The sequence below is a fragment of the Canis lupus genome, chromosome 36 (assembly GCF_011100685.1).
Source record: "Canis lupus familiaris isolate Mischka breed German Shepherd chromosome 36, alternate assembly UU_Cfam_GSD_1.0, whole genome shotgun sequence".
Classification (NCBI taxonomy): Eukaryota; Metazoa; Chordata; class Mammalia; order Carnivora; family Canidae; genus Canis; species Canis lupus.
Window position 1 is genome coordinate 26807497 of NC_049257.1, and position 23492 is coordinate 26830988.

The 23492-nt window shown below is 41.7% G+C and overlaps 1 protein-coding gene across 3 annotated transcripts in view; it reads right to left on the reverse strand.

Annotated features, from left to right (window-relative positions):
- LOC102155713 overlaps window positions 1-22893 on the reverse strand; it is a 43893-nt gene extending 21000 nt beyond the window's left edge. For 2 of the 3 annotated variants that reach the window (XM_038584518.1, XM_038584520.1), the window contains exons 1-4: window positions 22725-22893; window positions 19273-19409; window positions 18623-18721; window positions 6832-7032 (exon numbers count right to left, since the gene is read on the reverse strand). In XM_038584518.1, coding sequence (XP_038440446.1) covers window positions 6832-7032; window positions 18623-18721; window positions 19273-19328 — 356 coding nt within the window. In that variant the 5' untranslated portion in view covers window positions 19329-19409; window positions 22725-22893. Of the gene's footprint in view, window positions 1-6831; window positions 7033-18622; window positions 18722-19272; window positions 19410-20350; window positions 20439-22724 lie in introns of all 3 variants that reach the window. The other variant, XM_038584519.1, reaches the window with a different exon arrangement.
- Window positions 22894-23492: the final 599 nt, after the last annotated feature.

The following is a 23492-nucleotide window of genomic DNA, read 5'->3' on the forward strand; positions in this document are numbered from 1 at the left end:
TAGTTTTTGGCGTGCTAATTCAGTCTCTTGTTACTAGTCAGATTTTCTATCTCACCCTGAGTCATTTTTGGTAGTTTGTGCTTTTTAGGCATTTGTCCATCACATCGAAGTGTTCTAATTTATTGGCATATGTTTGTTAATGGGGAGCGGACATTGGTTCAAATGTCACAGACTGTCGCCGTTGTGAGTTTTAGCAGACTTTCTTAAATATACGTTTCTTCATTTTGCACTTAGGAAAATTGCAGAGGCTTAAATTTTTTAAAAAATAATTTTCCCCAGTTGGCCTTGTTTTGCCAGGGAGCAGGTTTGCAGGTCTCCTTAGACTACCATTCTGGAAATGGGATTCCATGAATCCCTTGTTCATGATTTTACCCCCGTTGCCTGCCACTGAGCTTGCCACAAAGCAGGTATCTGACAAATATTTATTGGATGAGTTTGCAGTAGACGTTACTTTTTAGGTGTGTCTTCAAGAAGGAAATAACAAAGACTCCACCTGTGGGATCACTTTGCCACGTTCTCCTCCTTGTGAGGTACTCGGGGCCGAGTGCCGAAGAGGAAATGCCACTCGTCTATACTGTATTACCCGCTGGGGTTGGGCCTTAGCTAGTGTTTTACTATGATGAACCTGACAAACTGTAGGAGAGCTGTGACCCATCCTTTTAAAAAACAGGCTGAGAAATCTCTTTGTTCTCGCTCTCCTAGGCTCATATCTAGATTTTGGACTTTCCAGTCTTTGATCTTTATGCAAAGAACAGCAACGGTTAAATGAACCCAAGGAAAAACAGCTTCTCTTCCCATGAGCTGCACTAGAGTCGGATCCTATTACTGACTTCTTCCCAGTGAACTTCCCTATTGGGATTTAAGGTACCAACCACGTTCTTCCTTAGGGGCTTAGATCTAGTGAAAACAGAGGCTGAACTATCCACCGCACCTGAAGCTACAGCTGGCCCAGGTCGGCTGGCTGCTGGCTGCGCGCCAAACCAATGACTGCAGGATCCCTCGGGTGGGGCTCGGGGGCCCACGTTGTTCAGCTCTCCCGGGGGTCCCCATATTCCCCCGCTGCTGAAAAGGGGGAGGTCCCAGAAGCAGCAGTACCGGTACCACCTGAGACCTTTTAACCTGTAGGGTCACCATGTGCAGTTTCTCAGGATTCCCAGGCCATTGACTGGAAGGTCAACGTTCCCGACACACGCCAGAACCGTGCTTCTTACACTTTAGTGCTTCAAGAACCCCCAGAGAGCTTGTGCGAACCCCAAATCCTGGGTCCTACCCCCCGGTCGCAGACCCAGCCTGCCTGCGGTCAAGCCTCTGGCATTTCTGACCAGAGGCACAGGTGCCGGCCCTGCTGGGACGCGGCCCACCCGGTGTAGCGTGGCCCCGGGCTCAGGTGTGCTCCCTGCTGAAGGGCGTGAGGCGAGGAGCACTTGCAGCCTCCGAAGCTCAGAAGGCCCAGGGGGAGCCCAGGCTGGGGGGCGGCAGGGGCCCCCCTCTTCCTCAAGGGGAGGGAGTGGGAAGGAGGCTCGAGGCCGTCTCTGCGGTACGTGTGGATGCGGAAAGCCCTGTCTTCCTGTGACAAGGTAGGAACCCCCCCCCCAAAAAAAAAGGAACAAAATGGTTCTTTTCCACCCGCCCTGGTCCTCAGAGGCGAGGCCTCCTCAGGGAGGCCGTGTGTTTTGGCAGCCCCATGTGGAATACACTTCAAGGCGGAGAAGGAGGCTCCGAGCGCCCAGACCCAGGCAGAGGACGTGGATCCGGGTGGCCCCTGCGCCCGTGCTTCCTGTGGCCGCTGGCTTCACCCGCTAGTGGGGGGCAGAAGGGCTGCGTGCGGCCTGGCCGCCTCCTCGCCTCGGTCGTGGCACAGGTGCGTGGACCTCGTGCGTGAGAGGGAACCGCCACGAGGAGCTCGGCCTCCCGCCAGCGGTGTGTCAGGTGGCATCGGTTAGCCGTGGCCCTGCTAGGGCCCTGCTACTGGTGATGTCGCCTGGGACGGACAGGGGCTGTAACGGGCCCGGCCGTGTCGTAGTTGCTGCCAGTCGGAGGCAGAAGAACAGCTAAGGTGTCCTCAGTCCCAGTCCCCCCCCCCATAGGCTCACTGTGTTCTGCTGTTCACGTTAATGGGGTTGAACGTAAGGGGGACACAACAGGCCCCAGACTCTGCACGCCGAAGGGGGTCCTGAAACCCATGTTTAGAAATCAAAATCATGTACCTGTCACAGAGGCACTTGACAAATTTTCTTGAATTCCCTAAAGATAGTCACTTAGGCTTTACTGCCTCCAACCGATGATCCTTAGGTCTCCCAGGCACAGGAGGAGAAGGCGTCTGATGTACGTGTTTGTTTTTTTCTTTTTTTTTCTTTTTCTTTTTTGAAATGTAAGAAGAGGTTTTTTGTTTTTTGTTTTTTCCATTTGAGGGCTAAAGTCTTAAAACAGGTGTTTTCTCTTGTATCGGCTCACCTGCTCTCCATCAAGCTTTTACCCGCGGGTTTTAATTAGAAATGTGGCTAAAAGCTGACGGAGATAAAGGCGTTAGTCGTGGCGCAGAAAACTCCTACAGGGTTTAACCCAAGAAAGGGCCAGAACCTTAATGTAGCCAGTTAGAGAAACAACAACTGGAGACGCTTGGTGAGACAAGTAAGACTCCAGAAACTGTTAGATCGTATGGATGGAAGAATGGGGCCAAGGGCCTACAGGAACAGGCAAGGGCAGGTTGTGACCAGCATTTATCGGTGGCCGGTGTGAGGGCCCCGGGACTGTGGAGAACCAACAGTAAGGGGAGTCGAAGAGGTAGAGATGGAGACTGAGGGGGAGGCGGGAGGTGTAGAATGTGCCAGAGCCTGGGCGGGGATACTGGATACGCGGGTGTAGGTCTCAACGGAAGCCAGACCGCGTCTCCGTACAGAGCGATGCTAACTGCCTTGTCCACGAGGATGAACCAGCTGCAAGGGGTGTGCAAGGTAGGAGTTCTCGCGGTCGGAATGTGCAAACCTGTATCCGTGCCATGGGGTGAAAGCTTGAAAGCTGGGCTGGCGAGCATAATTGTCCTTAAATATTTCAAGAGCTGTCAAAGGGGAGAAGAGTTGGGTTTATTCGGGGTGGAGCTAGCGCCAAAGGACGTGCCTATCGAGGTAATTTCCTTCAGAATAAAAAAAAAAAACCCCACAAAAAAACCTTCTAACCTGCTAACGCGGGTCTTTTAGGCAGATCGGGGCAGATTTCCAACCTTAGTACTTACGTGACTTGCCATCGTGGTCAATAATGTGCTTGATTTAAAGTTTGGAGGTTTTTAGAAATGACATAATAATTACCTTACGGGGCTGATGTGTGATGTGAATGAAACAGCATAGGTAAAGTGTCTGGTCCAGAGTTGTTTGAAAATAACTGGCTTTAATTTTTTTTAACAAATAATTGGCACTTTTTTTTTTTTACACAAATATCTCAAATGAAGCGCATTGAAAATAGATCTCTGAATACATTACTTTTCGAAACTCTTCTCAGGTTTACCCTTCAGGTTTTCCTTTAGCAGATGAGATCGAGTCCCCTGTTCCATAATAGCCTGCACTTCCCTAATGCAGACCTTTAAACAAAAATCAGGGATTTGCGATCCTATGTTGATCAACTGTAAGCTTCATAAAGAAAGGGACAGGGTTGGTCTTAGCATCTATCCCGCGCCCGGGATCTGGTGTAGTGGCTGGCATCTAGAACATTCTCAATAAGAGGAGAATGGGTGAAGCCTGAATCCCTGTCGGTCGCAAACCAGCTTCCCCCTGTTTCTCCATTGCTTTGTATGCCTTGGCCATTCTTAGTTATTTTTGTGTATCTTTGGCAGGACCACGTTCAATTCAGGGCATCAGTAAGCACGTAAAACACTTACGTACATCTCTCGATTCACGCCTTCCTACTATTGCCATCGTTCCAGCTTCAGTAGATCCTTTGTGTTTCCCATCCAGAAGCCTGAAGTGGCCACCTGGCTGCTCACTTGGCTTCCAGCATCAGTCCACTTGTCAGTACCTGTTACGTGTCCAAAGCTGACGACAGGTTCCTCAAGTGCAAATGTGGTCGTGGATTGTGCATTTTGTAATGATAAAACCAAAAACCTGCCTCTCTGTGGTCTTCTGTGATGATCCTATCTCCTCACCGGGCCGTCCTACCAAAGCAGGTCCTGTGTTTTACTAGGAGACCATGCTTTAGTTCTAGCAAGTAGGAATAGGATGGGTTAACCCAGTGGATCCCAGGGAAGATACTTGGAAAAGTAGGGGGCAAGGGGAAGAACCCCTCTTAAGCTCAGTGGTAGTGTGGCTGCCACAAAATTGAGGCCAAGTAAGCGAGAGCAGCTGTGGCCTGAGCCATGCCCGGGCCTGAGGGTCTCGCTGTCAAGGTGATCTCCTGAGAAGTCACACGTAAAGTAAATAAGCAACATGTGGTCTCCTATCCGCCCCCCCACCCCGCTCCCCAAGTTCTGGGGAAGTTTTGGGAGACCCTGGCTCACGTGTGACGGGAAGTGAGCCTGTGAACAGGGCTGCGGGGTCCCTGCCGATGCCCATCTTTCCTGCCCTTTGATCTTAGCATAAGTGAGGGGGTGAGCCCAGGTTCAGGGTGTCTGGGTGTGCTGACCCCACTGTGTCCCTGTAGGTGATCGCTTCTGCCTCTTTACCTTCGCACATTCCTCCCCAGCCCCAACACTCAACTCCCTTTTCCTAACACACAGTCCTTCTTTCTAATGACTCAGAAGGTCCACAGGGCCGGGAAGTCCTTCCCGGTCAGCTTCTCCTGACAGTCCATGCCCCTCCCCCGCAGCACTGTTCTTGTGCCTCTGTGCCTCTTGTGCTCTGCGTTTGCTAAGGTGTCTTTTGGATTCTTGCTTTATGCCCTTCGTGCCTTGTAATCTGGATCTCCCCCCTCAAGGGTGGGGACCCGCTGATTGTCTCGTGGCGTGAAACCCAGCGTCCGGATCACGTTTGTTCCCTGTAAACGTTGACTCCTTTGGGTTCTACTTGTTGCAAAAGCTGCTTTCCCCTCCATGGAGCGCGTGAGTTCAGTGAGTAGACGATCTCTGACGTTTGGAAAACAAATCTTGGAACAATCAACCGTTTTGCTGGAAGAGTCTTGTACACCCTCTTCCAGGATGGGAAAGTCAGAACCAGAGGGGATGATGTGCTTGCTCAAGGTCATTTGGAAGAGAAACTTGACCGGGGCCCCCAAACACCCAGTGGGGCCCCTTGGTTACAGGGTGCACCTTCTCTGATCAGGTCCCCTTGGTTACAGGGTGCACCTTCTCTGATCAGGTCCAGGTGCAGCTACGCTGGCTGGCAATGAACTGGGTCGAATCTGAGTGTGTTTCATAGCAAGTGGTAGGTGATCAAAGAAGAGAATTTGACCCACTATAGGCTGAAATGAGAAAGAATACGACATGCTATTTAAAAATGTTTAATCTAGGGATCCCTGGGTGGCGCAGCGGTTTGGCGCCTGCCTTTGGCCCAGGGCACGATCCTGGAGACCCGGGATCGAATCCCACATCGGGCTCCTGGTGCATGGAGCCTGCTTCTCCCTCTGCCTGTGTCTCTGCCTCTCTCTCTCTCTCTCTCTGTGACTATCATGAATAAATAAATAAAATCTTTAAAAAAAAAAATAAAAATGTTTAATCTCATAAAACCCAGTAGATCAAAGTAATTATAGAGGAATAACAGGTGAGCTGAAGCCTCAGCTGGACCCGAAGAAGAGAGTAGGCTAGACATTTTAGAACAGCCACTGTTTTTCCTATGGAACGTTTTCTGGTTTTGTTTTCAATGGTCTAGTTTTTATTAAACCGGCTAGGTTGCAAAGTCCTGTTGATATAGTGTAGGTAGAGTTGAGTCATGAATACATCCTTACATGAGGAAAAAACATTTAAATAACACCAATGTTTCCCTAAAATATTTAATTTTTATGCTTACGTGTAAATGATCCTCATAGCCTATTGAGAAACTAACTTTAGTCAGTTGATGTTTATACATTGATTCTTTGGTAATGTAGCTTTTCCCCTACTTTAGCATGCCTACCACAAAAACATGAAGAAAAGTTAGGAAATTTTGCTGTCAACACTAAATATAATCTTTTCTAGACATCAGAATTACTTTTTAAAAAGTCCTTCAGTGTTCAGAGTGATTGCAAATGGAAGTGAGGTCACAATAGGAGTATCACGTTTCATTTGAAGGCAGCAGGTTTGAGAAATGGTGAGAAGATTTTTCTTTATCAAGAGTTACTAATGTACAGGGGGAAAAAAATCAATGTTTTTGGAGCAAATTATAGAACTTTTCCATTCTTACTTTTATGGACTAAAACCATGAAGAAATAACAACAAGAAGTAGCGATTTCAATTTTACACAATGGCTATTTAATGAAGAAAAATGAAGTGGTAGGGAGAAAGGAAAAAGAAAAAGTACTTGGAGCAGGGGAGAAGAGCTAAAAAGCAACAGAAGTAGGGGGCCAGCGAGGCCAGACACTGAAATGGAGAAGCAGAGGCAGAAATTCAAAGACACACAGATGTGGAGATGAAGCTTCAGAGAATAAATGAAAAAACCTGGCCTATGTGGTTTTAATTCTTTTTTTCTTTTGACTTTTCTAGAATTTTTATGGAGAATAAGTCTATATTTCAAGTTAATGAGAAAATGTATTTCAGCTTTGTTTTCCCAGGGTTGCTAGTAGTAGCACCTGTGGGGAAGGGGCCTGCTTATAATAAACTCAGAATATTGCTTATTTTGAATCTTTTTCTGGGTCCTTTACCTCCTTAGGGATTCTTAAAATAACTATAAATAGTTCAGTTTTTGGTAGAGGGAGTATGTGGAAAACCATTACCTTAATGTTGATGTGACCACTGGGTAGGAGTTGGGAGGACGGCTGACACGAAGGCAGAGGTCTTCCTCCCTTGTTCTTCCGTGTTGAGCTCTGGGTGGGTCAGGGGTGGCTCCCGTGTGATGTTGTGCCTGCAGGGAAGTCCCTTGTCTCGTCTTGGTCTTAATGAATGTGATTTTTTTCCTCCCTTGGTCTTTCATGAACCTGTGGAAAAGAAAGTGATTTAACACAGAGGTAAATACTTAACTCTTGGGAAGGAAGACAAGTTAAAACTACCTATAAATAGTAATGGAGTAATAGTGTGCGTGAGTTTTTTGTTTTTTGTTTTTTTTAAATACTCCTGCTCCCTTTGTATACTATGTAAATTCTTACCTATTGCCTTTCTTCAATCTTGAAGGATCCAGGAAAATGCTTATCCTGCATAATCACCTATTCCACTTTTCCTTTATATAATCTACAATATATATCTTTGAAAATTTGTGTTGAGGCAAAATGTATTAAAATATATACTATATTAATGAATATACACATAGTTTTTTTTTTTTTTTTCTTTTTTGAAAGAGCAAATTTGCTGCCAGCTAAGTCCTCTCTGGGATGATCTTTGAGACAATAGGCAATGCGTCAACGAGGGGTGAGGAAATGCACTATTTTAAGCAGGATGGTTTAATACAAAGGGTTAGAAGTTAACAGAAAGTGGACACTTGGTTCCTGGAATGACTCCTACCCAGAAGGAGCGAACCGACCCCCTGGGAGAGCTACCTTCACGACTTCCACTAGTATTGTGGTTTCAAGACACCCCCGTAGCTGTGGTCCAGGGATAGGAAGTTTCCTGGTGCTGCAGTTGTGTCATTGCTTCTAATCTCCTTCGATGGACAAGGGATACTAAAGAACTAGGCAGAAAAACCAAACCTCTCCATGACTTTAGTTCCAAGTAGAAAGAGCTGAAGTGTAAAGCAGAGGTCTCTTGTGTCCCTTCACCTTCTAAAGCTCATATGTCCTAATTTCTACTACATACATTAGATTACATGTACTATGTGAATTCCCAGAGGAGGAAAAGAGAGAGGGAATGAGCTGGAGAATACTGATTCACATCAGCACAGAGTGCCATTAAATGGCTTGATGGAGGGAGGCTGGTCAGACCTTCACGTTACCCGCCATCCTCCCCAGGGATCCTCTGCGTGTGTGAAGAAGGTTGCCTTGGATTTGGTGCACTTCATCTTCATCCCTTGAAATAAAGGGGCATGACTTCTTAAAAAATGAAAGGATGAAATAAGTTACTCCTTATAAGCCCTCATCTGTAAGCACTTTTATATCTCTTACTGATCAATACTTGGTGAAGGAAGAAAAAATGATTAGAGAATTAGATATCAACTACATTTACTCCTGTCTGTTTGAGTCATTATCAGTGAATAAAGTTGTGAATCTTAGACAGCTTTTCTGGTGGTAAAAATTGAATTGGAACTCATGTTAACATGTAACTTTTTTCTATCATTGATACCCTAGAATAAAAGTATCATTTGGAAAGATAATCTCACCTGAGTACTTTTCACATTTTTTAATGCAGATGAAGTGTGTGTGTATATACATACATACATATATATACATACACACACACACACATATATATATAATTTATCTCTCTAGCACAGTAACTTCATAGTTGATCTTAAAAAGACCTTTTTAATGGACTAGTAAAGCATTTTAATTATTCCTGCTATAGGAGACCTGGCCTAGAAGAATTGGTATTAACTTTGGAATGAGGGAGCCCTAATGTGCTCATGATAAAGAGATACCGTATGATATCACTCATACGGAATTTAAGAAACAAATGAACAGGGATCCCTGGGTGGCGCAGTGGTTTGGCTCCTGCCTTTGGCCCAGGGCGCGATCCTGGAGACCCAGGATCGAATCCCACGTCGGGCTCCAGGTGCATGGAGCCTGCTTCTCCCTCTGCCTGTGTCTCTGCCTCTCTCTCTCTCTCTCTGTGTCACTATCATAAATAAATAAAAATTAAACAAAAAAATCTAAAATCTTAAAAAAAAAAAGAAACAGATGAACATAGGGAAAGGGACAAAAAAAAAAAAAAACGAGGAGTGGGGGAAGCAAGCCATAAGAGACTCTCAACCATAGAGAACAAACTGAGGGAGTTGGACAGGGCGATGGGCTAGGTGGGTGATGGGGATCAAGGAGGGCACTTGTGATGAGCACTGGGTGATCCATGTAGGCCATGATCAGTAAGTCACACTCCTGAAACTAATATCACACTATAAGTTAAATAACTAGAATTGAAACAAAAATCTGAGCCCAAGAAGAACAATGTTGAGAGGAGAAACACTGTGGGTGGCACGGAATGAGAACAGCTTTTTTCTTAAGTTCCAGGAGGACCGCTAATAACTTTCTAACTTACTTTGGTGAATGACATTGTGTCAGGTGACACAATGTAAGATTATTTTTCAAAGTAAGATTCAAAAGTAAGATTATTTTTTTTCTTAAGATGTAAAAAAAATGTGAAGGCTAGGTTATATGAAAATGATTTTAAAAGCATTTCTGTGTATTTTAACCCCCACCACCTCCCCCTTTTCCCCCTTCCCACATATGAATCTGCAAATTAATAATGGGTTACTTAATTCATTATATTGCTTTCTGCATGAGAGTATTAAAAGGAAGGAAATCCCGATATAAATCTGAATCTTTAAGCCATATTGCCAGCCTTCTAGCAAGTGCATTCTTTAGTTAACATTAACACAGTTTATTCTGTGGCATCATCTCCAGTTATGTTCTATTTAATAATATGCCTTAGCCACTCCTTGCCCATCTCTCTGTGTCCATCTACTGTAATGGAGATAAATGGACAATCACTCTTGGACGGTCAATGATTCTCTTACTGAGGCACTTGCCCTGTGAGTCTAGCTCCAATGCCCCATTATTGGGTAGAATGGATGCTCTCACACAGCACTGATCCAAGTTGTGATTTTACTTCCTTATAATCAGTTGCAATTGTGTTTGAAATAAGCTATAATGTAATTTTCTCAATTTAATGAGCTATTTTTAACAGTGCAAAAGCTCTGATTGCAGTTTTTTTCATTTTATCCCGAGGTGTAAGATGGGCATCCATGTTTAATCATATCCACAGATTACCTCAATGAATGTGTTACGTTATCTTTAAATAAATGAATGTCAATATGTTCCAAGGTAACCCATGTAATTGCATATTGATAACAGTCATTATCGTAAGTCATAGTCTCTAGGAGAAAATGCACTTATATCTTTTTTAATAAGGTGCAGTATTATAGTCTATTTTAAGATGAGAGTTTTCTGTTTCATATACAGGCTATAATATCACTCTAATATAGCTGGCCGACTCCACAAATAGATAAAATGCAAAATACAGAACTGAAAGTAACAAGATCTTGTAGTCTTTGGGAGCTGGGATGGATGCTAACATCCATAGTACTGTAGCAGAGCGAATATGAAGTCGCCATTATCGATGACAGACTCTTAGAACCAGCACCCACTTTCCCACTACAGCAGATAACAGGAGCTAAGCCATTATCCTGCATCCTTGTAGCAAGATATTTTCAGATTTTGTATGGAGGTTATTGTAGTGTGCAAATGAATCTGGAAAATGCTCTAGGGGAAAACCGTCCCTCTTTATAAATATAATAAAAACATGGAATGGTTGGGGGAAATGTCAGAACACTTGTTTTCTGTGATCAGTTTTCATCAAATGGGTGAGTTGTGATTTGGACCACCAAGTCACACAATTCCTACATGTGATTAGGACTCCATCTGCTTATACTATGCACACCTATTCAGCCATCCCTAGTAGATGGGCCATCCCCTAATATCCCCTCTAATATTTTGAAGAATTAGTAATGGCTGGGAAGACGCTCTTAGCTGAAATGATTTTAGAAAGTCTCTCAGCATTCATTAAGGCAATGAGTGGCTACCATTTTTTTCTTTTTCTTTCTTTCTTTTTTTTTTTGGCCATAATCTTTTCAAGCTCTAGCACCTCATTATAGTTGAGTGTACAGATCTTAAGAATGAGACCTGAATCCTCATCTCAGGTAAAGTACTAGCTAGGTGATGCTGGCAGATTACCACTTCTCTGGGCCTTGCTAGTTTTTCCTGTAAAATAGGGGATTTGTACTCTATTAGGAGTCCACTAACTTTCCTACCAATGCAACTCCTAAGGCTTAGCTGATCTCAGTTGAAAAACAAGTAGATTGCCTGATTCCATTTCCTTTGAGTAAATTCTAATATTTGGCAGGTAACTCAAACCTTGATTTTTTTTTTCATGGTAACTAAGGAAAAGATTCAATTGTGAAATGCCAAGGTGTTTGTTTTTTCTTCTTCATACTCAAATTATATTTGACCTATCTCATATTTATTTTGTGTTTATTTTCAGGGTATATATTTAGATGCCATATCCTAAGAATTTTGAGGTACTCTGGTTTCTCTTTCAAAGAGATGGAGTCGGACCCATTTTAAATTGCATTTTGACCACTTGCTAGATGTGAATCCTTGGTCAAGTTCATCAGCCCTCAGTTTCGTTTGTAAATAATGATAACATTATCCATCTCCTAGTACTTGTGGAGGAATTAAAATAATACATTCAAAATGGTTAGCAGAATTCTTGGCCCAAAGTAATTATGGTCCTTGTTCTATGTAAAAATCTATAGAGAATATTTTCCTACTCAGAGAAAGGATTGTGAAAGAAAGGAACTGTGTGTGTGTGTGTGTGTGTGTGTGTGTGTGTGTATATATATACATATATATATATATATATTTTTTTTTTTTTTTTTTTGAACAAGAGCCATAGCTGCTTGAGAAGCTGTACTAACATTGTTTCCTCAGGTGGGGCTTTCCAGGAACAGCACTTCCTTGGACCAGCATCTTATCAGAGTAGCTATGTAGGAAGGAGGCTCCAAGGGAAAAGGGAAGGGAAATGAAACATTTAAACTTGTTCAAAGTCTATTATCATTCTTTTCTCTTCCCATTAGCTTTTATTGAGTGCTTGCTATTTGCTAGTAGTGCTCTAAGTGCTTTACACAGATTATTCTAATTATCACAAGAACCCTAAGAGATGTAGGTAGTGGCATTTCCCCCTATTTTATACATGTGGAAACTAATGCACAATGAGCTTTAGGTTGCTCAAGATCATACATCTAAGAAGTAGTTGTGAGGGTTAAGACAGTGAGTCTGACCCCAGAACTGAAATTATTTCATAGCTATTCTATTTCCTCTGGTATCTGAGATCATTTTCCTTGGAGAAAGAATAAGAGGTGAGGGGGAGCAGAGATAAAGACCTGAGGCTCCCCTTGAGCTTTGATACGTGGGCAAAAATACTAACATCTTCTCTGTGTTCCATAAATGAACATATCTAGAAGAGTGTGATAAATTTGCATTACCGTCTTCTTAATCTATTATATCTTACTGACCGTATATACTTCCCTGTTTCTCAATGTCAGTGGAGGTAACATGAGCAAAGAGTGGAAATGGGCTTGTGTGGGTGAGTTTTTCTCCTACTCCTGTATTTCATCATGAGAGGAACTGGCCTTGGGTAGCTTGGGGGAGCGCATCTCGACATTCCCTGCAACCTAGAGTCAATTCCAAAGAATCCCAGCCTACATAAGTGAAGCTTCCACTAGCACATGTTTACAAAATGAAACCTAGCGTACCATTGGGGTTTGGTTTGTTAGAGTTATTGAGTAACTGGGTATCATTTATAGCTACTGTGTTCTCATAACAATAGTTCTCTTCAAAATTTAACATGAAAACTGATCTCAATTGCCCCAAAGTTGAACCATTAAAGTTTAAGTTAGAAACAGTACTTGTTTCAAAGTAAGTGGGAAGTTGAGAGTGAGTGGAGAATAGAAGTGATAAAGAGTTGGGCAATCTGTCATGCTGGAGAAGGTAAAACAAATATATAAATGATATTAAAACCCACATGATAATTGAGAAGAACAAACAATACTGGAAAGATAATTAATGGGCTCAAAACAGATGGTCTAGGGGCACCTGGCTGGCTCAGTTGGTAGAGGATGCGACTTTTTTTTTTTTTTAAAGATTTTATTCATGAGAGACATGAGAGAGAGAGGTGCAGAGACACAGGCAGAGGGGAGAAGCAGGCTCCATGCAGGGAGCCCGATGCGGGACTCAATCCCAGGACCCCAGGATCATGCCCTGAGCAGTAGGCAGATGCTCAACCGCTGAGCCACCCAGGTGCCCTGAAGATGTGACTCTTGACTTCAGGGCTATGAGGTTGAGCCCCACATTGGGTGTGAAGATTACTTAAAAATAAAATCATAAAAAAAAAAAAGACATGTGGGTGGCCCAGTAGTTGGGCTCCTGCCTTAAGCTCAGGTCGTGATTCTAGGATCCAGGATGGAGACCGGCATTGGGCTCCCTGTGGGGAGCCTGCTTCTCCCTCTGCCTCTGTTCTGCCTCTCTGTGTCTCTCATGAATAAATAAATTTTTAAAAACAAATCTTAGAAAAACAAAAGCAATAGCCTGAAAGGAAGTTGATGGGAGTTGTTTAAAACGAACTTCCATTTTCAATTGCAATTTTATTTCCCTTATTGACCATTTTTCTAACTTTTGCTTCACAGGAGTCTGTCTAGGGGATCTGTATTTGTATGTCCTCTTACTTTTGATAGGCTTTTAAAGCTTTGAGATCCGTGTTGAAACACAAATTACTTGGAGAACTCAATGGAAGATCAACCTATTATCACATTCTCTGATTACATTTTCCCCCATAACAGTTATTTGTATACCTGTTTGAAAACAATGATACTTAAAGTTCAGGTAGGTTTTAATATCTTGGCCTTCATAGGGCTGAGTGTGTATGTGGTCTTGGTGATAGGGGCGTTGACAGCATCCTTGATTTTTGATGTATATGTGTTGGTTTTATACTTAGAGACTGATGGAAAGGGGGGGTTACCCTGCAAGGATTCTTGGGGTGTGTATGTAAAGTTTGCCTGTGTGGAAAAGGGCTAAATTACCCTATGTAAAGACATGAATGGATTTGATAAGTCCTGATGTCTTTAGTAACAGAGCGAATTAAGCAGGACAGATGTCAGGGTGACCAAAAACTGAGGCACAAGTGTGTCAAATATCCAATTCAAGATTCTTCAGATGTTTCCCAGAAGTAAAACTCCTTTGCCCCAAACCTTCGAGAGTCTGCAACTTAGGAAATGCCACCTTGATTAATTTCTTGGTGGGTAAGTGGTGATGGGGACAGAGAGAATGATCTAAGATGTATACGAGTCCCTGAAGAATAGAAAGAAAAGTGTATCTGTGGTTGGTGGTATGAGTGAGATTCAGAGTCCGGGCCTCCACGGTGGAGGCAGTGGTTCCCAGCGATGGCTGAGTTCAACTGGGGAGCTTAAAAAAATGACTGATGACTTCATCCCACCTTTAGATGTCATGATAATGTCACCCTACCCTCAGATATAGGATAGCATTTGTTTTGGCTGTGGAAATTTTATAAATTTTTATACAGCTTCCCAGGTTATTCCAATTTGCGACTGAACTTGAGCATCACTGTTCCTGTCTATAGCATAGTTCTTCATCCTGGCTCACATTACAGTCTCCCGGGGAGTAGCATCTACCAGTGGCCATACCATACCTCCAGACATTCTCCTGTACTTTGGGATGGAGGCAAGGTGCCAAGTACTTTGAGCGCGTTTCAGGTGATTTTTTTCACATCCAACTGGAATCTGATGGCATCCCCAGAACATTGGAATGGTTCTGTCTGCTAATATATGGAAACCATGCCCCAAAGAATACTGGGGATGAAAGGAAGGGCAGAGATGGACGCGGGGCCCTTTCTGGAAAGATAACACATGTACCGACCCTGGCTAGAGCATTAGAACTCTGATATCCACGACCTAATGGCTGCTTACAGAGCAACAAACAGTAGTAGCTCAATACCCGTCCCTCTTCTGGATTTATGGGTGCTATGGACCCAGGCCTGCGTTCAGAGTTACAACTGATCATATGGAAATTAGCCTTAGGAAACCATTCTCAGAGATAAGTGATACTGGCTTGCCAGGTTTGGCAAATAAAAATACAAGATATACTCAGTTAAACCAGTCTTTCAGATGAACAACCAATACTTCCTAGTTTGAGTATGTCCCATGCAATTGGACATAACTACTAAATTTGTTTATATGACTTTCAAATTTACCTTCTGTACCTTTGTGTTTTATCAGGAAACCTTAGGGATAGAGAGCCTGAGTTTGTTGTTTAAGTTCTAAGGACTTCTGATTCAGGGTAAGCTTGGAAAGCTACCCACTATCTGCAGGAAAACATGGTAAATCCAGTTGAGCCTAATTACTTAGAATTTTTTTTTCCCCTTGGCTTTTAAGAGTTTGGGAGCTACAACTTCAATAATAAGTGAGAGAACATTTGTATATAAGCAGTAAGCCTTCCCAAGTGCTCTGACCTACTATTTAACTCAAAATTGCATTTGTAAGTTGCATGGCCCCATGTCACAGTGGAAACGAAGAAGAGCACCAAAAATATAAAAACATGATGAAAATAATTTTGAGGTCAGTTTTTAATTTGACTTCTCAAATCTGTAGTTGTCTTTTCCTTTGGATATATATATATATATTTAAGTCGTAGGAAAAAAACCTGTTATTCTTTAAATGGTGAAACAATTAGAATATTCACCTCAGATTAATTTGGTAACAGTCAAGTTAGGCTTATTGCTTTTTATTTCACAGGACCTTTCATCTCAGCTGTGCAGAAACTCATAGCTTGAATAAAGGCATGCGATTAATGAACATAATAGCCTTTGGATAAAGGAGATTAACATGTAAAGGATTGAGTTTTTGTATAGAAAGAACCAAAAACCTCTGAAACATTGCTAAATTAGTTCTGAACTCCTAAGAGGAATATAACTGCAAAATTCAGAGATAAACTTTGATTCAAATGTTATACCCAATGTATTTCTTAGGGTGGTATTTAAAATGATTCTTTTTAGACAGTAAAATGAATATAGATAAAAAGCAAGCATTAATAGATGTCAATATTCATTAATGACACTGACAACTAAATGACAATAAGGGAATGTGTTATGGCACCCAGAGGAAGTCACTTAGTGTTTCTGATATTTGCATACAAGTACCATTTTTAATTGGAACTGTGGAAAATAAGAAAGGGGAAGGAAAAAAAAAAACCCAACAACTCTGGAATATACATACGGAGTATTTAGAAATCTGGGTAGGAAATGGAAGGTCTTAGGGACACAGGTGGTAGTTTAATTTCTTCTAATTGAAGGTTGTTACTTTGGAAGATAAAGAAGGAACCGAGAAGTGAACAGCTGGCTCCGTAGTTGGTGTCAAAGAACAGAATTTAGTTTTCTGGACCATGATGCATGATACTAAACTAATGCTCCTGGCAAAGGGAGGAGTACATCCTAATGAAGAGTGGGGGAAAAACCTGCTTGGCCGAAGACTTGCTGACCAGAACAAGAAGGCATTGATAGATGAGTCGGGTAGAGGAAAAGGACCAAACAAGCTGTTAAATTATACCCTACGGAGGAAAACAGGCTGACTTAGGAAGAATAAAAATAGTAGAGAGATGATTAGTAAATGAAGGGCATAACAGGAAAGACACAGGAGAAATGTTTGTGGCTTTATGTTTACAGCCATAGTCCCATAGTTAGAGTAGGGATAACCTTTTGGCAAAAAAAAAAAAAAAAAGGAAAATCATATTTGAAGGTATCATTAGGACTTTGTGGGGATGAGAACCCTGGTTGGGGAAAGCTTTTTGACCCTGAAATCCTAAGTTGTTACTGCTACGGCAAACGGACCCTATAACCTAGGAGAAATGTGAGGTAGGACCTAAAAAATTGGCCACTGGATTCCTTGGTAAGAGAAACTCTGGGAAGAGTTAGAAGTGATTCTCTATCATCAGTACTAAAAGAAGAAAAAGCTGGTGTGTGTGTGTGTGTGTGTGTGTGTGTATATCCCCCCCCCCCCCCCCAAAAAAAAAAAAAAAGAAATACATTTAGGTTTTCCTGGTCCCTTCCACTTAGGCTGACATACCAATAATTTTCAAACCCAGGGAATCTAGAACACCGTTCAAGTATTGAGGGAGATGAGGTCCAGATCCCTGTGAGGAAGACTGTGTATCAAGAAAAGGATGATGATGATCATCAACCCAAATAGGGGACACTGGGAGTGTGGTAAAAACTGATCTAGAAATAGGTCTCCAAGGCTGCCAGGGCTAGATAGGTAAAAAATATAGCATGGAAATATTGCAACTTTATTTTCCCCATAGCTGAGTTTCTATTCTGGATCCTTCCTGCCTTAAGAGCAGAAAACTTAGTCTACTTTCTCCAGGTAAATGGAGTCCCATCACATTAATGACTTCACTGGCTTTTGGGGTGTGAACTCCATCAAAGTCCACGATTGCGAAGTTGGTTCAGGTTTAAACTCCATCACATTTAGGATTTCTGAAACTGTTCACTGAATCTCCCCAGCTTTGGGGTTGCTGTGTGGGGGACGGGACTAGATCTATGGCTGCAATGCCAACTGCAGGGAGGAGGTAGCATTGACTTTTGTCCTCCTCCTTCCTGACACGTGCAATTGGCAAGTTGTGATCGTCACTTGTGCCTATCTCTGCATTTGCTCCCATTCCCAAGGCTGCTTACGGTCCTGGCAGGGGTGCTCAGTACCACTCTGGTCAGTCTGTAATGCCTCCACCGCCTACCAGCTTTCTCTGTCAATGGTATGACCTGTTCAAAGGTGTGGCTGGGGTGAAGCTGATCTACAGCTGATCCATACTTCTCTTGGGTCTCTATGTACATGACTATTAGGACTTTTTTTTAAAGATTGACTTATTTGAGAGAGAACTCATAAGTTAGGGGCATGGCAGGGGGGAAGGGAGAGAGAATCCTCAAAGGACACCCCCTGCCTGATGTGTTGTTTGAGTCTAGGACCACGAGATCAGGACCTGGGCCGAAATCAAGAGTCTGCTGCTCAATGGACTGGGCCACTCGAGAGTCCCCATGACTTTTTTTTTTTTAACTTCTGACATTTATTTAATCTTTATTTTTCTATCCTTCCATTGTGGGCAAGGGAACATGGCAGAGCTCCAGACCCAGCCTTCTCATCTTGATGTCCACATACAAGTGTCTCCATTTCTGTTGCATTGTCCACCACCGTGATCCAGGCCTAAATGAGGGAACATTGGATACCACAGTCTATTCCCTTGTTTCCTTCTCCCTCCTTCAGTGGTCCTCACCTATTTTTGTTGGGGGTAGGGTATAAAAAACTTGCTTAGCCTTTTTTTTTATTCTTCCCCCCACAAAACCAAGTTAGTCTTAATTCAACTTAATGCTTTAAAGCTAAGAAACTATTTTTCTCCTTTCACCTTGATGATCTTACTTCCTTGAGGCAATGCTAAATGGGAATGCTTCATATATTTAAGATCTTGGCATTGAAGAAATAGATAATGTTTCATATCCTATTACAACAGGTATGTTTTAATTCCTGTTAACATATATTAGGATAAGTTTGTATTAAAGTCAGGGACAGAAGTCTTCATAAGAATGCCTTCCTATAAACTTATTTCCAGAAGCATGTATTTATTGGCAAAGAAACAACCATCTATTAAACGCTCCAGAAGTTTCTTGCACTGGTAGTGGAGTTGCCTTGAGAAAATTATTTAATCCCCCAAATTCTCATTTTCTTCATCTGTAAAACAGGAATAGTATATTGTACCTATTTAATAAAAATTTTCCAATGATTAGATGTTTATAAAACATTTATCTTGGTACCTGAGAAGTGCTAATTCCTGAATTCTTGTCAGCAGTTGTTTTCGTGGAAATCTTGGGATCTTGGCTTCAAGCACATTGCAGAGTGAAGATAAGAGAAACCTGTAAATAGTTGAGAGAATATTTATAGACTCTGCTGGAACAAATTGCTTTTCTTCATACACACTAACCGTGTTGAGAGTGTCTGACACATAGACGTTCACATGAATGCATGAATATCCTGTCTGCTTTACACATGTACGTTTGTTTATATATTTTCTTCCATGCCTAAGAACGGTAACAGAGCCTAAAAATGATGTCGTGGAGGTATAACATTTTTAGAAAAGAAGTGTAAAGAAAGTGTTTACTGGAATGGTTGGCGTTGGGGTTTTTTATTGTGATACAATAGTCTGTGATATATTTAAACAAATAGTTTAAGGAAGGATGAATCTGGCTGGGATGTTTAACATAGACCTACGATAGGGTTTTTGATTACGTGCAAATGAATGAGACGCTCAGAAAATCTCTTGAACACTAGCTTTCTCCTTCTAACTGGAGACTTAGATGGGTCTCGCCCTCTAATTTGTTGCTAATGTGGTGGGCTTGCTGTGAAGAGGTAGCAGTGGAAGCTGGCACCAAAATCCTTTAGCACAGAGGGTCCCGCAGCTACTTACTTTTCCCCCACTTTGGGAATCCTACTCATATTGAGGTGGGTGGGGAAAACAGCCATGGTCTTGACCTCTTCCAGGAAGGGCCTTAAACACAGTTGTAAGTAACACTGTTTTGTTGATCAGGAGCCTCTTTTCAGCATCTAAAGAAGAGTGACCAGAATTACAGAAACTTCTTAAACTATCATGGAGCTTCTTAAGGTGAAGTCAATGCTTAATTAGGGTTCTAGATGTAAGCAACAGGAACTGGCCGTGGCTAAAGATTGAATTTGGTAAAGCTGTTGGAGAGCTTGTAGAAACTGTAGGGAAGTGTGAAGGTTTGACATCGGGGCTGCAGCTGGGGCATAGCCCCAGATATCATCATAGGAACCGTCCAACACCAGGGTAACAGTGACCCGGCTGGCAGAAAGGTAGGGGTCATTGGCTGGTGCCCTGAAATATGACCTGAGGGACACCTGGGTGGCTCAGCGCTTAAGCGCCTGCTTTTGACCCAGAGCATGATCCTAGAGACCCAGGATTGAGTCTCACATCAGGCTCCCTGCATGGAGCCTGCCTCTCTCTCTCTCTCGTTCTCTCTGCCCCCCTGCCTCTTGTCTCTCATGAATAAATCTTAAAAAAAAAAATACAACATGAAATCACAAGACAACTTGATGTTCTTGAAAGTATGTCACTAGTGCAATATAGAAGGCCATACTAAAATTGTCCCCCCCCCCCTACAATTTTACCTAGAATACATATTTTCCATTAGGGAGAGATTTTCTGTTAGAGATCTCCATTAAGGGGATATCTTCTGTTAAAAATTGGAGCTATATCCTCTAATTCAAATAGGCTAACCAAGTTGGGGCTCTAACTTACACGATGGTCTGTATCCTAATGTTTCACTCAGTATAGATGCATAGGACCTACTTAACACATGATGTACTTAGGATTCTCAGCATGGAGAGAAGCCAATCTGATCATTTTGGAGACTCCACAGCATTTAATTGTTTGAAAAACCACAATTTTTTTTTTTTTTTTGAAAACCACAATTTGTTCGACCCACCTACATACGATACTCAATTAGGTCGTAATTACAGTTTTATACCATGTCCTAGTGAACATTCTCTTTCACGTATATTTTCAGTACTTGTGCGAATGTCTGTTGGCTGCATTCCTGGAGTTCAACTCTTGGGCTGAAAAGAGAGGCAAGTGTAAAAGCTTGAGATCTGTTACCAGTTGGCTTCATAGAAGGTTTGTCCACTTTGCCATCACAGCAACAGAATACGAAGGGACCGAATTCCCTGTAATTTGGATGTACTTGCTATTATGTCAATATTCAGAGGAAGTTTTAGTTTCAGAGATGGCTTACTAGATTAATCAAGCTGTTCTGAAGTTTTATTCTCTCAAAATAGCTGACAACAGAGGGACAAGATCTAATCACATTTTTTTTTTTATATTCTAAGTATTCTAAAGCTTTTGTTAATGTCATTTATTAAAAGAATTAAAGTATGGCACTAAACTGTAGGTGGAAAAGAGGGCTAACTTTTCAAAAATACTGGAGACTGAATAATCCTGATAATCATTGTTATTAAATCAGATAAGTGTTTTCCTCAAGAATGACTTAGTGCTTGAAATTTCAAGATAGGCTTGCTTTCTTAGTAAGTTTAAAAGAACATTAAAACAAATGTTTTCTTCTCTAAAAGGACAAAAAAAAAGTCTTAAGAAACGTAACAGTGTTTTATACAAGTCTAATTATTTCCCCTTGGAAATAACATGTTGGATTGAAACTTTCCTGTCTAATGAAAAAGTAAAATGTAAAAAAGTAAATGACATAAATGAGAGTTTTAAAAATTGTGAAAGAGTAGTTGTATATTATATAAAAATAGTTCAGCCTTTCCTCTACATTAAATATTTTTAATACCACCGGGTAAACTGGCTGCTCATATTGGTTTTTATGTATAAATGCAATAATTCCGCAAAAATAACTTTGACATTGAGCTGCTGAAATATAATTTTCATTGATGTAGTCAATTATACATCCCACACAGGGATAAGTGTATGTACTAATTGCATCTGGTGTTTTATTTGCCTTTATATTTTAGCAACAAAAATGAGAATTTGATAAAAATCACCCTGCTCAAAGTGGTTACTTGCTCAATTTTGAGTTTGATTTTTTTTAAAATTTTTATCTTAAAAACAAACATTAGAAAGGCAACGGGTCATTGGGATAAACATTTCAGGAACCTTGTTTATTATCCAGTTTGTCACATCTTTTGGGTGCAATTCCTACAAGGATAAAAATGACACCTGCTGAAAAGAGAAGCTGTTTTTGGGCTCACATCTGTTACAGCTGTTACAAGCAGGGGAGAAAAGCACGTTCAGGATTTGTTTTAAATACAATATTGTTTTGAAAAGGACCATGATCATATTGGTATCTGTTGGACGTAAATTTTTGTAAGGCTGTACTTAGATCGGATTGACCATCAGGGTGTAGTGGAAAGCAATGGACTTGAATTCCATGAGCATCTGGATTATAACGCTGGTTCTTTTGCCTACCTATCGGCTGAATGACTTTGGCCAACTTACGAGGTCTCAGTTTACCCCTGAGGTGGAGTTAGTAATACCTCCAGCAAAGGGCTGGTGTATGTGTGGGCCAAACACCTGGAGAGCGCCGCCGGTAGTATCTGGAAGGTACTCTGCGTGAGTCTCCTTTCCTTCCAATATCCACTCTGAACCTTGAATGCCAGTGAATCATAAACTTTTCATGAGCCTATTGGTATTTTTCCATCTTTTCATCAAAACAGAGATCCTTCCAGAAGAATTACTGTATCCTCTGTGAGCCTCAGGAAGGAAACTCAACAAAGCCTCGGGAGTTCTTGGGTTAGTTTTAGTATTTGTTTCTCCACCAGTCATGTCTTATGTAAATAATCGTAATGTTCTTGGTGTAGATGTCATGCTTTAATTTGCTATCTAAAGGGCATTTTTAATCTAAAACTGGATATCATTTTTATGCTCTTATATCAAAGTGTTACTTTAAGAAAATACTCCATTTTTAAAATTCATGAGCATTAATAATAGTATGGCATTAAGATAGTTGCAGCAGTTATCTTGCAAGTTATTTCAGTGTTGTGATTTTTTTTTTTTTGTATCTTGTGAATATGCAACTCTTGATAAACACCATCACCCTGTTTATCTGCTGTGTAGCAGTTTCGTGTTTGGAAGAGTTGTAACTGTGTAGAGTAGGTCTCCTGCATCAGACTTTCATCTCTTTATGGATTTCTTATTACATATTTGTAGCATCCGTCCAGAGACTGCTCAAAATATTCATTGTCCTTAAGAACTGCGTCCCACCTTTGCCCTACTTGCTATCAAAAGATCACCTTGCTGCTAGGCCTTTCAAACTGCCTCTGTCCTTTCAATCCATCCTATGCCCTACTTCCTACACCACACGCCTGGTGGAGTGCTCCATGAATGCTTACCATTGAGTGAAGAAGATTTTCCCAAGTGTACCTTCAATCATAATTTGATTAAAAAAAAATCTTTGGCTTCTTTTTTGTCTATAAATGAGGTCAAAGCTCTTTAGCTTTGTATTCCAGACCCTCTCCAGAAGCCTTTTCTCACTCATCTAGTGAAATGTAAAGCGGAACTCCATGCAGAAGCATTCTGAAATCATTTTCATATCATTCTAAGTTGGAAAGTTGCATTCTATGTTCTCCAAAGAACTCTAATACTGTTGTCATTCAGCCATACCCAACTCAGGCGCTAATGGCAAATATAGAAGACATAATTACAAACAATGTCTCAGGCTTCATGTCTACGGCTTCCTATTGTTAGATTTCAGTTTTGTTTGTTTTTTGGTTAGGTGCCTTCATATTCTAGTCTTCTGCGATGTCTGTATTTACTCTAACATTGAGGCCAAATCTCACATTTTTTAAAATTTATTTTTTAAATTTATTTTTTTAAGATTTTATTCATGAGACAGACAGGGAGGGAGGGAGGGAGGGAGGGAGAGGGGCAGAGACACAGGCAGAGGGAGAAGCAGGCTCCATGCAGGGAGCCTGACGCAGGACTCGATCCTGGGTCTCCAGGATCACGCCCTGGGCCAAAGGCAGCGCTAAACCACTGGGCTACCGGGGCTGCCCCAAATCTCACATTTTAAGATAGAGAAATTTTGATCCATTTTTAATCTGGAAAGAATTTAAAGAATGTTAGAGCATACAGGGCACATGTGAGCACTTCTGTACCAG